Source organism: Microplitis mediator, chromosome 3, assembly GCF_029852145.1.
Source record: "Microplitis mediator isolate UGA2020A chromosome 3, iyMicMedi2.1, whole genome shotgun sequence".
Classification (NCBI taxonomy): Eukaryota; Metazoa; Arthropoda; class Insecta; order Hymenoptera; family Braconidae; genus Microplitis; species Microplitis mediator.
Genome location: NC_079971.1, coordinates 22,605,478 through 22,619,107, shown reverse-complemented (window position 1 = coordinate 22,619,107; position 13,630 = coordinate 22,605,478). Strand labels below are relative to the sequence as shown.

The 13,630-nt window shown below is 31.5% G+C and overlaps 1 protein-coding gene across 1 annotated transcript; it reads left to right on the top strand.

The window, feature by feature from the left end:
- Nucleotides 1-12,706: 12,706 nt before the first annotated feature.
- LOC130664819 (uncharacterized) lies at nt 12,707-13,424 on the top strand. Its single transcript, XM_057464930.1, has 2 exons — nt 12,707-12,762; nt 13,149-13,424. The coding sequence occupies exons 1-2, from the start codon at nt 12,707-12,709 to the stop codon at nt 13,291-13,293; spliced, it is 201 nt and encodes a 66-aa protein (XP_057320913.1). The 3' UTR covers nt 13,294-13,424.
- Nucleotides 13,425-13,630: the final 206 nt, after the last annotated feature.

Sequence of the window (13,630 nt, the reverse complement as noted above, 5' to 3'; positions counted from 1 at the left end):
ACATTAGGCATAATTTTTTTTACTACACCATAAGCTGTTCGATATGTTGTTATCGACGAGTTTGGTATTTCCGTGATGATGCAATAGTATGGTTTCAGGCATGATAAGATCTTTATATATTTTAATCATGCCTACTGTACTTTATATGACTAATTACGATTTGAATATGTTTTTATAACATAAATTACAACAGGAATCATATTTTGCTTTTTTACTGTAAAACATCGATGACATCACGATGCTTACGTCATACGCACTGTTCACTACTTTTGTTCGGAATTTCAAAAGCTTATAGATTTTACATTTGAAGAACTGAGTTTTCAACCAAAACCGTAAATTGAAAGAAGATTATCAATACAATGATAATTTTACAAAAAACTAAATGTACAATATACTTATCTACATACATATATATATATATAAATATATATATTCCCCCCTTGCTTTGACTAATAAAATAAGTCTTGAAAAAAGAAAAATGTTAAATAGAACTACGATTAAATATATTAAGCCTATTATAATAAAATCATTCTGTATGATTGAACTTGATATTCGATTGCAGAAAGGCGACACTGCAGACAAAATCACTTAACAACATATTCAATGTATTCCATTAAATATATTGTTCTGCAATAGTTGGAGGTTTAAGAACAAAAACAAGCAATTGCCAAGTTATTTGAATGTCGCACTGTCAACTATTGAATGGCTACGTTTAAGTTTATCGATTTGAACCATCGTTTCAGCAGATCTTCCACGATAATGTGGCCTACAATTATCTGCTGCTGAGAGTATTCATGAAAAACAAGTGCGAAGTAAAGTAAAATATATTGATAGTCCAATTCTCAAAAATATCTTGACCCATATTCACGGTCATTTGGCATTCTTACTGCAAAGCTAATAAAATTTTCGAGTAGATTTGAAAGTAATTTAGAAATTAAGCTCATACTACAATTGTAATGTAATGATAGTCAGTTGTTAATGTCTCCTGTGTCAGCGCTGCTCAGAGCTCAATTTAAACCCAGCTTATCTGCACGATGCGTGAAATAAATCATCATATGATTTTTTTCTAAATATATATCGTTTTATTAGTTATAACACAGGGGGAATATATATATATATATATATATATATATATATATATATATATATATATGTACGTTGAATAGACCTTTGTGTGACCCCCCGTTTTTGTTTGCTATATGTATCCTCAAAACTGCATATTTTTTCGTCCTTCAAGGATTTTTGTTTCTAGACAGGACTTTTGACAGGATATCGAATTAACTATTATATAGTCCCTTGTGTGACTTATATGTATACTATATATATAAGTCACAGATCGGTACGTCACATAGATAATATACAAAGATATCTCCCATGAAAAAAATTTATAAAAAAAATATAAGTTAAAATATGAAAAAATATATTTTTCATATGAAAAGAAATACATAAAAAATATATAAATATATATAAATTATGTATAAAAAATCTGTTAATCGGTTGACCCTGCGAGCCAGCCCTAAAACTTCCCGCTGTTTTCAAGCTCGAGGAGCTCAAAAACATTGTTGTGAATACATTATCAAGCTCTTCGAGCTCCAAAATACTTTTGTATGCCATTGTTTTTGAAAAAAACCGCTTTTTAGCATTTCTTTCTCCCAGCTGATCAGATTTTGGGATTGTTTAGTTCGGTTTTTTCAAAGATATTGGCAAAAAACTGTTTTTCATCGTTTCTTTCTTCCACGATATCTCTTAGACAAATGACTCGATTTTGATGGTTAAGGTGGCAATTGACGCGTCTTAATAAATTCTAAAGCTGATCAGATTTTGGAGTTATTTAGTTCAGTTGTTTTAAAGATATATTCGCAAAAAACCGTTTCTTACCATTTCTTTCTCCCACGAAAACTCTTGGACGAATTATCGGATTGTGATAGTTAAGGTGACAATCGACTCGTTTTATTAAATTCTAAAGCTGATTAGATTTTGAAATTGATCGGATGAGTCACTTCAAAGATAATCGAAAAAAAACGTTTTTTACCATTTCTTACTCCAACGATATCTCTCGAACAAATAAACCGATTGAGATGGTTGCGGTCGCATTCGACGAGGCTTATAAAGTTCTAAAGCTGATTAGATTTTGAAGTCGATCGTTCAAGTCGTTTCTGAGAAATCAATAAAAAACTAAAAAAAAAATTTGTTATTATTCGTAATTCGCCAATATTTTCGAGTCTACTTGATCTAATGATCTGAAATTTTTAGAAAATTTGATGGCCAACAAGCTCTTTCGATTAATTAAAAAGTTATAGACTGGTCACACACACACACACACACACACACACACACACACACACACACACACACACACACACACACACACACACACGCGGTGACACGAATCGTAATCCGTGGACAATAGATCCGCGACGTCAAATCCGCGACATGAAATCCGAAGATATTTTATCCGATAGACAAAATGTCCTTGGACTAAATATTCAAGAGACAAAAAATCCGTGACAAAATATCCTGTCGATAAATCTTATTCAGAAAAATATATTTTCAGTGGAAAATAATTCATGGTTTTCGATAAACGGGTACTGTACCATTCCAAGCATATGTATTGACCTATTTCCAAAATAATACCCACCCAAAATCTGTGAAAAAAGGGCACCATACGATTTCAAGCATATGTGTTAATCTATTTTTAATATTTCACACTCAAATTTTATGTGAAAATATATTAAACATTTCTGATAAAAGAGTACCGTACTATTTATATTATAAGATATTTTGTCGGGGATGTTTTATCTATTGAGTATTTAGTCCGGGGATATTTTGTCTATCGGATAAAATGTCTTCGGATATTTTGTTGCGGATATTTTGTCGCGGATTTAATGTCTTCGAATAACGAGTGACGGAATCCACACACACATACACACACACACACACACACACACGCGCGCGCGCACACATACATACGTACAGACACTCGAACATCATTCTAAAAACAGTCAGAATAGCTTCCTAGGATTTCAAAACGTCGACATCTGATGAAAATTCGATTTTCGTAAATCGGACCGAAACCAATAACTTCCCGAATTTTTGAAAATTTTCAATTTTCTTAGCGGGAAGTTAAAAATATATAAAATTTCGATAAACAATATATTTGTTATATACACTAATGCAAAAAATTAAAGGAGCAGAAAAATTTTATAAATTTTTTAGTGATTTTTGGAAGGCTGTAACTTGGTGAAAAATAATCGTATCGAGATTTTAGAAAAATCATTTTGTAGCTTAAAATCTCTAGTTTTGGTGCATTTTTTTCAAAATTTTTTAAAAGCTCCGGTTATTGCGCCAAGATGAGAAATACCGCGAGACAAAAATTTCTAAATTATTTTTGTTTTTTTCCGAAGAGCCCACGGACCGCAGAAAAATTCTTTTCACTAAACAAATTCATAGCTTGTTTAGCAAATTTATTCAGCTTCAATTTGGTTTTTTGTTTAACCTCGTAGGACGTTTTGTCGCAGAGATATCAGCCTTCAAACAGAAAATGATCCTTTTGGCTTTGATCATCGATATTTCAGGTACTAATGTTTGCACAGAAAGTTAAAGGGCGGCGTTGAAAACTTGAATAAATTCCCTACAAGACCCTGTCATCATTTTTTGAAAAACAAAATTTTTTTTATTTTTAACATCCATTAGAAGTAAGTACAAAAAAATGACTTTTTTTGGTTTTTTAGTAAAATAACCGCTACTCGAAAAATATCGAAAAAAAAATAATGTTGCCAGGGACTTTTTTAGCTTAATGTACCCCCAAGACCCCTGTAAATTTTGAAATTGATCTATCGAACCGTTTTTTGAGAATCATCGATCAAAGTTTTGCTAAACAATTAAAGGAGCAAGTTTTGTTCCTTTAATTTTGTAATCATAATCAAAGTGAAAAAATTATTTTTTCTGGACTTTTCTCAAATTTTTGCATTGGTGACTCGGAAAATGCAAAGAAATGACAAAAAAAATAAAAAATTTCCAAAAAATGTCAAAAAAAAAATTTAGAACACAAAAAAAAAGTTTCAATTTTTTTTTTTCTTCGATTTTTTTGACAATTGTTGGAAATTACATTCCTCAAACGATAAATAAGTTAGAAATGGCAGGATATATGTCAGCAGAAAAAGTTATATACTTAAAAAATCTATCACTAACGTTATAAATGTAACAACCTAAAGAGAAAAAAAATCAATTACGGAGTGGGAAATTATACACTAGACTATACAAAAACATCGACTAGTTTTTTTTTTAAAATACTCTGAAAATATTGATTAAAATTACGGAAAAATGATCCTGTTAAAATGACAGCTCTTAATTATTAATATGAATGGTTGCCTAATCGCGATTGTCTATTACCTATTTGATTAACATGGGATTTTTTTTTTTGAGTGGAATTTTATCACGCATTAGAAAATCAAAGCATCCGTAAAATTGAAGAACATTTTTTTAAGGAAATTGAACGCTTTACAAAAAAGGTATATTATTATTTTTCGATAAATTTGAATTTTTAAAAGTTATTCAAGGCCAAAGTTTGATTCATAGCAAATTTTACCACTATTCAACTTTTTCGGCGAAACTGTCAGACTTATCGTAAAATGTTATGGGACCTTTTTTGTAGACAATTTTATTTCTTACAAATTGTCGCCAGAAAAGTATTTTGAAAATCTACATTGTTTTCTAGTTATTATTATTTTAATGTAAAGCTCTTGAAAAAAATGGTGTTTGGGTCGATCTCAAGAACTCGATATTGAAATGGAAATAACTAGGAAACAATGTGGAATTTGAAAAAACTTGACTGGAAATCATTTATAGGGGATGAAATTGTCTACAAAAAAGATCCTCTGAAGTTTTGTGATAAGTCTAATAGTTTCGCCGGACATGTAAAAAGGTCTAGAAATTTACGATAATTTGACCTAGAGCTCCAATAACTTTTGAACAGATGGATTTATCAAAAAATGATAAGAGACTCATTTTGTAGAGCGTTCAATTTCCTACAAAACTATATTCTAAATATATCTGTACATATATAAGCCAGGGCCGAGGTATACAGTTCCAAACTTAAAATTTTTTTTCCTAAGTCATTTAAATGATATAAAAATCATGAAGAGGCATCTCTTTTTATTAATATTAGGAGCTCAAACTTCACCATAATTTTTTATCATCATTTTTAACAATTTTTTTCACAGTAATTAAAGAAAAAAAAATCGGTCTATCGGATAACCCTGCGGGCCAGCCCTAAAACTTCCCGCTGTTTTCAAGCTCCTTGAACTCGAAAACATTATTGTGAATATATTTTCGAACTCTTAGAGCTCGAAAATACTTTTGTATGCCATTGTTTTCTAAAAAAACATTTTTTAGCATTTCTTTCTCCCACGATATCTCGCGAACGAATTAATTGATTTTGATGGTTGAGGCGGCAATCGACGCGTTTTATTAAGTTCTAGAGCTGATTAGATTTTGAAATCGAATGATTCAATTTTTATGTAGATATCCGAATAAAAACGTTTTTCACTATTTTTTTAATCAACGATATCTCGTAAACGAATGGACCGATTAAGACGATTGAGGCAGCAATCGACGTGTTTTATCAAGTTCTAAAGCTGATCAAATTTTGAAATTGATTTATCTAGCCGTTTTTGAGAAATTTAAAAAAAAACAAAAAAAAATTTTTTTTCAATTCTTTCTCCAGTCGCACATGTTAAATTCTCATCTTTACATAGAAAAGCATCTTTACGTAGAAAAGAATATATTAGTTGCTCGTTTTTCAATTAAAGTTCTCGCTAAACTATGATAGATACCGCTACAATAAATCAGTTCGATTTTTTTTGAAAGTTCATTGTCTATATAAAAGTTTCTGATATCATTGCTTGTAAACTCAATAGTTTAGCTGTACTTTTTAGTCTTATGAGGTAATGAAAAATTCAGTTATTTAAAAAAATTTGCCAGCTTGTCAATCAAACTTCTCGCTAGACTATGAGAGGTACGTCTACATTAAATTAGTACAATTTTTGTCAGAATTTATTTCGTCTGTATAAAAATTTCCGATAATATTGCGCGTGAACCCGATAATGTGCCTGTAATTTTCAGTTGAATGAGGTAATACGAAAATTCGAGGAAACACTCAGTTATTTGAAAATCCGCCAGCTTGACAATCAGAATAGTCGCTAAATTATGATCGATACTTCTAAAATAAATTCGTACAATTTTGTCAGAAATTATGTTGTCTATTCAAAAGTTTTCAATAACATTGCTCGGAAACTTAATAGTTTAGCTGTAAGTTCTAGTTTAATGAGGCAATGACACATTCTGTTATTCAGAAATTTGCCAGCTTGTCGATCAAAACTCTCGCTAATCTATGAAACATTCGTCTGCAATAAATTAGTACGATTTTGTCAGAAATTACTTAATTACTTTATTCGAGCTCAAAAAGATTGAAATTATTAACATTTTCTGTGGAAAGTTTTGATTCGTAAGTTCAACCAGTTTAAAATTTTTTTCCCAACCTTAAAAGAAATTCCGATAAATGTACTGCAGATAAACTGAAATCGTCGCAAAATAATTGAACTACAATTTAAATTCTCTACAATTTCAATTCTGATTAATCTTATCAAATTTTAATTAGTTCAACGAACAAAAAACCATGGATTCAATGTTTTATTTTAATCTTTTAATTTAAAAAATTTTCAAATCTGTTCTTTATGAAGATATTTCTCTTGTCAAATAATTTTATTAATTTCTCGATGTCTAATGAATCGAAATGAATTATTTCACATTCATCAAGTCTTTAAAGATTTTGTTTCACAAGGCTTAACGAACAATAAGGTGTGTCACAGTAAGGTACAATTGATAGTTAATAATATTTTGTACACTCTACTTTTCTGTGACCGTCACACAAGCGTTATGTATAATATAAAAACCTGTATATATAAAAACCTGGGTGTAACGTCACAGAAAGGTATCAAAGTCACACAAGCGTAATAAAATATAACTGAAAATCTCTTTCACATTTTTTTCGAAGGTTCAACAAATTTACCGTCTGATCTAACTGAAAATTTATTTGACTCTATTTTAATCACTTCTTCTGATTTCCGTCTGAATATATTGAGTTCATCAAGCATAATCATAAACATAAATTGTAAAATCATTTGTTTACACATCGATTATGTTCTCTAATTTTTATAATGAAGTATAAATCGATACTTTTCTCCAGCTCATACGCAGAAAAAAAAATCTGGGCGTCGGTTGACCCTGCGGGCCAGCTCCAAAACTTCCCGCTGTTTTTGAGCTCAAGGAGCTGGAAAACATTACTCTGAATATATTTTCGAGCTCTTCTAGATCGAGAATGCTATTACCTGCGATTATTTTTTATGAGCTTTTCAAGCTCTACCAAGTTGCGTTTTTTGCTAAAGTTTGACAAGTTAAGAATCGAAAATTGTTAATGAAGAAGCGGTTTTTAAATTTTAATTCTCGATTATGTTCAATGAAATAAATGTATCGAGGCAGAAATCAATGTCAGTGATCCAAATCAAGATTTGAGTGAGTTTTGACTTAGGTCAGAGCAATTATATATGAAATATCCGAGAAAAACATTAAAAACTGGATTTTCTCAATTTTTTGCTGATAATATGTTTTAAACTAAAGAACAAGTTAGATGACATTAAATGATAATCGAAAGGGACTATAAACAGAAAGAGTGGGTATGATTTAAAAAACATTTAGTACATTATATTTTAATTTATCCGGAAAAAATAACATTTTATGTTATTTTTTTAACTTTTCAGCGCCAATATCTTTTGAGCTAATGAACCGATTGTGACGTTTGAGGTAGCATTCGGAGCGTTTTATTGAGTTCTAGAGCTGATTAGATTTTGAAATTGATCGGATGAGTCACTTCAAAGATAATAAAAAAAAACCGTTTTTTATCATTTCTTTCGCCAACGATTTCTCTCGAACAAATTAACCAATTAAGATGGTTGAGGTAGCATTCGACGCGGCTTATAAAGTTCTAGAGCTGATTAGATTTTGAAGTCGATCGTTCGAGTCGTTTCTGAGAAATCACTAAAAACTAAAAAAAAGAATTTTTTTTTTTTCGTAATTCGCCAATATTTTCGAGTCTACTTTATCTAATGATCTGAAATTTTCAAGAAAGTTGAGGGCCAACAAGCTCTTTCGATTGCCACCTCAACCATCAAAATCGATTCATTAGTTAAAAAGTTACAAAGAGTTTACACACACACACACACACACACACACACACACACACACACACACACACACACACACACACACACACACACACACACACACACACACACACACACACACACACACACACACACACACACACACACACACACACACACACACACACACACACACATACATACACACGGACATCATTCTGAAAATAGACAGAATAGCTTCCTAGGACCTCAAAACGTCGACATCTGATGAAAACTCGTCATTCGAAAATCGGGGTAAAAACAATAACTTCTCAATTTTTCGAAAATCGTCGATTTTCTTAGCAGGAAGTTAAAAATTCTCCACTGAAGGTCAATATTATATTCTTGATTCAAGAAAATTTTTCTGAAAACCTAAATTTCCTCACATAAAGTAGAAATCTTCTCCGACTATGACGAATATTTTTTAATAACCAAGACAAATTCTCTTGGCTTAAGAAAATCTTGACTTGGTTCCTGAAAACGTTTGTCTTCCAAAATATTTTCTTGACTCAAGATAATTTTTTTTTTCTGTATAGAGATCAAAATTATCAATGTTTTCTCTAGAAAGTTTAGATGCTGATTTGGAAGTTCGAAGTGTTATTAGGTTCCTTTTCTACCCTCATCGCGAATTCCCTACATTTTCAATTCAAATTAATCTTATCAAATTTTAATTAGTTTAGCAAGAATATTCATCTACAATTATCAATATTTCAACGAACAAAAAACCCTGGATGCAATGTTTTATTTTAATCCTTTGATTTTAAAAATTTTCAGAGCTATTCTTTAACAAGATATTTCTCTTGTCAAATACTTTCATTAATTTCTCGATGTCTAATGAATCGAAATGAATTATTTCACATTCATCAAGTCTTTAAAGATTTTGTTTCACAAGGCTTAACGAACAATAAGGTGTGTCACAGTAAGGTACAATTGATAGTTAATAATATTTTGTACACTCTACTTTTCTGTGACCGTCACACAAGCGTTATGTATAATATAAAAACCTGTATATATAAAAACCTGGGTGTAACGTCACAGAAAGGTATCAAAGTCACACAAGCGTAATAAAATATAACTGAAAATCTCTTTCACATTTTTTTCGAAGGTTCAACAAATTTACCGTCTGATCTAACTGAAAATTTATTTGACTCTATTTTAATCACTTCTTCTGATTTCCGTCTGAATATATTGAGTTCATCAAGCATAAGCATAAACAAAAATTGGAAAATCATTTGTTTACACATCGATTATGTTCTCTAGTTTTATTATGAAGTATAAATTGATACTTTTCTCCAGCTCATGCACAGAAAAAAAAATTCTCGACTGAAGGTAAATATTCTTCATTCGAGAAAATTTTTTTGAAAACCTAAACTTTCTCAAATAAAATAGAAATCTTCTCCGACCACGACGAATTTTTTTTAACCAAGACAAATTCTCGTGGCTCAAGAAAATCTTGACTTGGTTCCTGAAAACGTTTGTCTTCCGAAATGTTTTCTTGACTCAAGATAATTTTTCTTATGTGTTGAGATCAAAATTATCAATGCTTTCTCTGGAAAGTTTGGATACTGATTCGCAAGTTCAAAGGGCTTTTAGTTTTTTTTTCTACCTCTATCGCAAACTGCGAAAAATGTACTGCAGATAAACTGAAATCGTCGCAGATCAATTGAACAATTATTAAAATTTTGTACAATCTCGATTCTTATTAATCTTATCAAATTTCAAACAGTTGACCAAGAATATTATCAATCTCCTATCATCAATCTTTACACATCATAAATGCAATATTTTATTTAGATCTTTAAGCCTTAAAAATCCTTGGAGCTGTTCTTCAAAAAGTTGTTTCTCTTTTGGAAAAAATTTGTTAATTTATCGTAGTCTAATGAATCAAAATAAGGTATTTCACATTCATAAGTTCATTAGAAATTTTGCTTCACAAGGTTTGACTATCAGTAACGTGTGTCACAGCAAGGTATAAATGATAGTAAATAATATTTTGTGCACTATACCCTTATGTGACCGTCACACAAGCGTAATGTATAATATAAAAACCTTTGTGTAACGTCACAGAAAGGTATTAAAGTCACACAAGCGTAATAAAATATAACTGAAAATGTCACACAAACGTCTATACAACATACATATATATATATATACCCCCTTATCCTTTGACTAATAGAAGAACGAATATTTAGAAAAACTAATTTAATAATATGATTCGAAAGTATCAATTTCCATGAAAATATCATAATTCATGAGTTAACTTGACTTATTTCATCATCCTGCATCGAAAAATATATATCCCTTCAAAATATTATATATTCAGCTTATATCTTATTGTTGTCTGTATGCTATCTTGCGCGCATAAATTCCCGGATATATTTTTCGTATGGAATTGCTCAAAGACTCCAGTAGAAATGCAAAAATATCATAAGCGGATCAAGCTATGTGATAAACAGACGTAATCTTCAAATCACACGACATTGATTGAATAATCTCATAGCTTTTTGAATAGTGAATCGAAATACTGAACTAAGTTTCCAGATGCAGTAATAATATGATGACGTTATCCGCTAAAAAAAATTGTGAAAATGTCATCAGAAGTACAAGATCTTTTTCTGGTCTTCCTTATGTCGTATTAGAAATTTTCTGGTTGGCAATCACTACTAGTCGGATTACGCCAAAGTTCTGAACAATTTGTATGGGGTTTTGAATAATCGGTACTAGGAACGCTCGTTATCAAGAAAGTTTCTATTTGCATTATACGTGGTGAAAACATTAAGCAAGTCACTCCTAAGGGACATATGTATTTGTTATTCGCGGAACGTCTTTTAAAAAAAAATAAAAAATTAAAATTCAATCGTCATTAATTTCGTTATTAATTTCAACGAATTCGACAATAATCAAATAACCGATAAGGATTCAAAGCAAGTGTCTTTAATGTACACTCGTAAATCTTATCGATCATAAAAACCATTATCACGCATGTTTTTAATGTGCATGTACTACTAATTCTGTTGTAAGCTCACGCCGCTTTTAGTATGAATACAAATCAGTTAGTATTACATGCTAATAGTGACAAAACTATATATGTGTTATTCAAATTCCAGGTACAAATATTTTGGATTGACCTCGATAGCTTTACAAAACGAATTTTGATTCAATTCCCGTTTTGTAAAAAAAAAAAAAGATTATGTTATCGAGAGGCCCTAATTCCGCTGTGTTGGCTCAGTTGGGCTCAGTCGGGCTAACCCGGTTCAAGGTGAGCAGCTATCAAAGTTGTTTTCTTTTGTTCATTTGATTAGAATTTAATTTCTTAATTTCGAATGTTTGTGCCAATAACATCCAGTAGCTGATAATCAATTAGCAATTATGTATATCAACTTAATATAAAGAAGTTACTGGTTTTGAAGCCGGTTTCTCTCAATGGTCACTTCTTCCGGAACTATTTCCTCACCGATTTCTGGTATACACGCGATGCTCAACCACGATCTTTTCTCGGATGATAGTCCTAGTCTAAAATCTAATCTAGCGACCAAAGTCGGATATTTCCTAGATGTGTATTTAAAGAACGCAGTCAATTAGCATGTAGGAGTTAACCACAACCACCGCGAATCCATACCTCTGTAGACCTACATCCCTCCTATCCGAGAAAATAGAGCGACTTTAATCAGAGCGAGTTTGAAAGGTCCACTTGTGGTACCAGTTTCCTGTATTAGTCATTAAACCGCTTCAAAAAAATGCGATGACGCAGTCTGACCTTGTTCCCTAGAACGAGTTCTCTCTATACACAATCAATCAAGTCCCGAACAAGCAATTATCCACATCCCCAGTCATTACGTAACAAACTATTTTCGTATGTTTCGGAATTTGGTTTTTCAAGAGAAATTAAAGATGGAAGCAACTTATGCGCGAACATAGACCGTAGTCTAGATCTTCACAAAATCAGTTATGAGTTATTTTTAAAATTCACTTACACTATGAACGAGATCTCATAAACAAAGGGAGTGATTGTATACAGAATATTATAAAAGATATCTTGTTACTACCGTTTTTGCATTTCGCATTTTCAGTCCGCATTTTTAAGATGTTTTCCTGGTTCAGCTCTTATCGGAGAAGTAAAATAATTTATTACCTCCACAGGTCAAAGCTTATCAGTTATTGAGTCGCTGCTACTGCGGATTTATTACCTTCTTTTATTCTTATATGATGTGGATTCTGTAATTTCTTCATTACGTCCTTAGCCACAGACCTATTCGCAAGTCTGAATTACTAAGTTCCTTTATTCTAGATCAACAGTCAGTGACAAGTGGAAGTAAACTTTAAGACTACACGTAAGTAGTACCGTCGTTATTGTTTTATGATTACGAAGATTCTCAAGTTTTAGCAATACGTTTTATAAGATTATTAAGTGTTCAAAAACCATAATTAGGATTTCTCGTTTATTTAGGATGAGTGGTATGAGAGAACGCACCAAGGCCATACGGACCAAAGAGGACAGGGATAAGTAAGTTAACATTCTTATTTTTTCTTGACCCGCTGCTTAAAAGCCTTAATTTCAAAGTCCATTCGAATAGCTAAAATAAGCCAATATGGACAATCCGATGTAGTGAGTAAAAAATGGACCCTTTTTCAATTTGCATTTACGGCCCGAGCCACAGGTGATTGTATCAAACACGTGGAGCGAGATGTCCTACCAGCCTATTCTGGGTGCACACTTTTCAACATCAAATCGTTAACAATACGTTTCGTTTTGATATTGTTTCAATTTTTTAACTTTCATTTAGTGATCTGTGACTAACGTGCTACTTTCTCTCATGTAAGCCTCCTTTGTTTGATTTCACCATTCTTCTAATTACAATTTAAATCCAAATTCTTTTTCTCATCACACAGATTCTCGGAAATCGCCCGTAAATGTAAAGAAAAAAGAGACATCGATGCAGTCACAGACCGGCTGGCGAAGCTGAGTCTGGACTCATCGAAAAATCCCTATGATTCGTCACGAAAACCGTCATGCTCATACAAATCTTCTAAATAGAATGTTCCTTTTTCATTTTATATCATGATTAATAATAATAAATGATCATTTCTAAATAATGATGCTGTACCTATTATTTATATCCTACCTGTAGGCTATTAGATAGCACGCAAAATTGTTTTAGAATGGCCATGCCACTGATTTTGTGCTTGTAACTTTTTTATCAATAGTTTGAAGTATTTAATTTCTGTTTCAAGATTTTTCCTATTGAGATTAATGTTATTCTCAAGTATCGAAACTCAACTCGTGAATTTTAATACCATTGTTTCAAGGACTGTGGTCTATTATAAGTATTTATCGATTCACCCAAATATTAGATCTGAAAATCCTGTTGTCA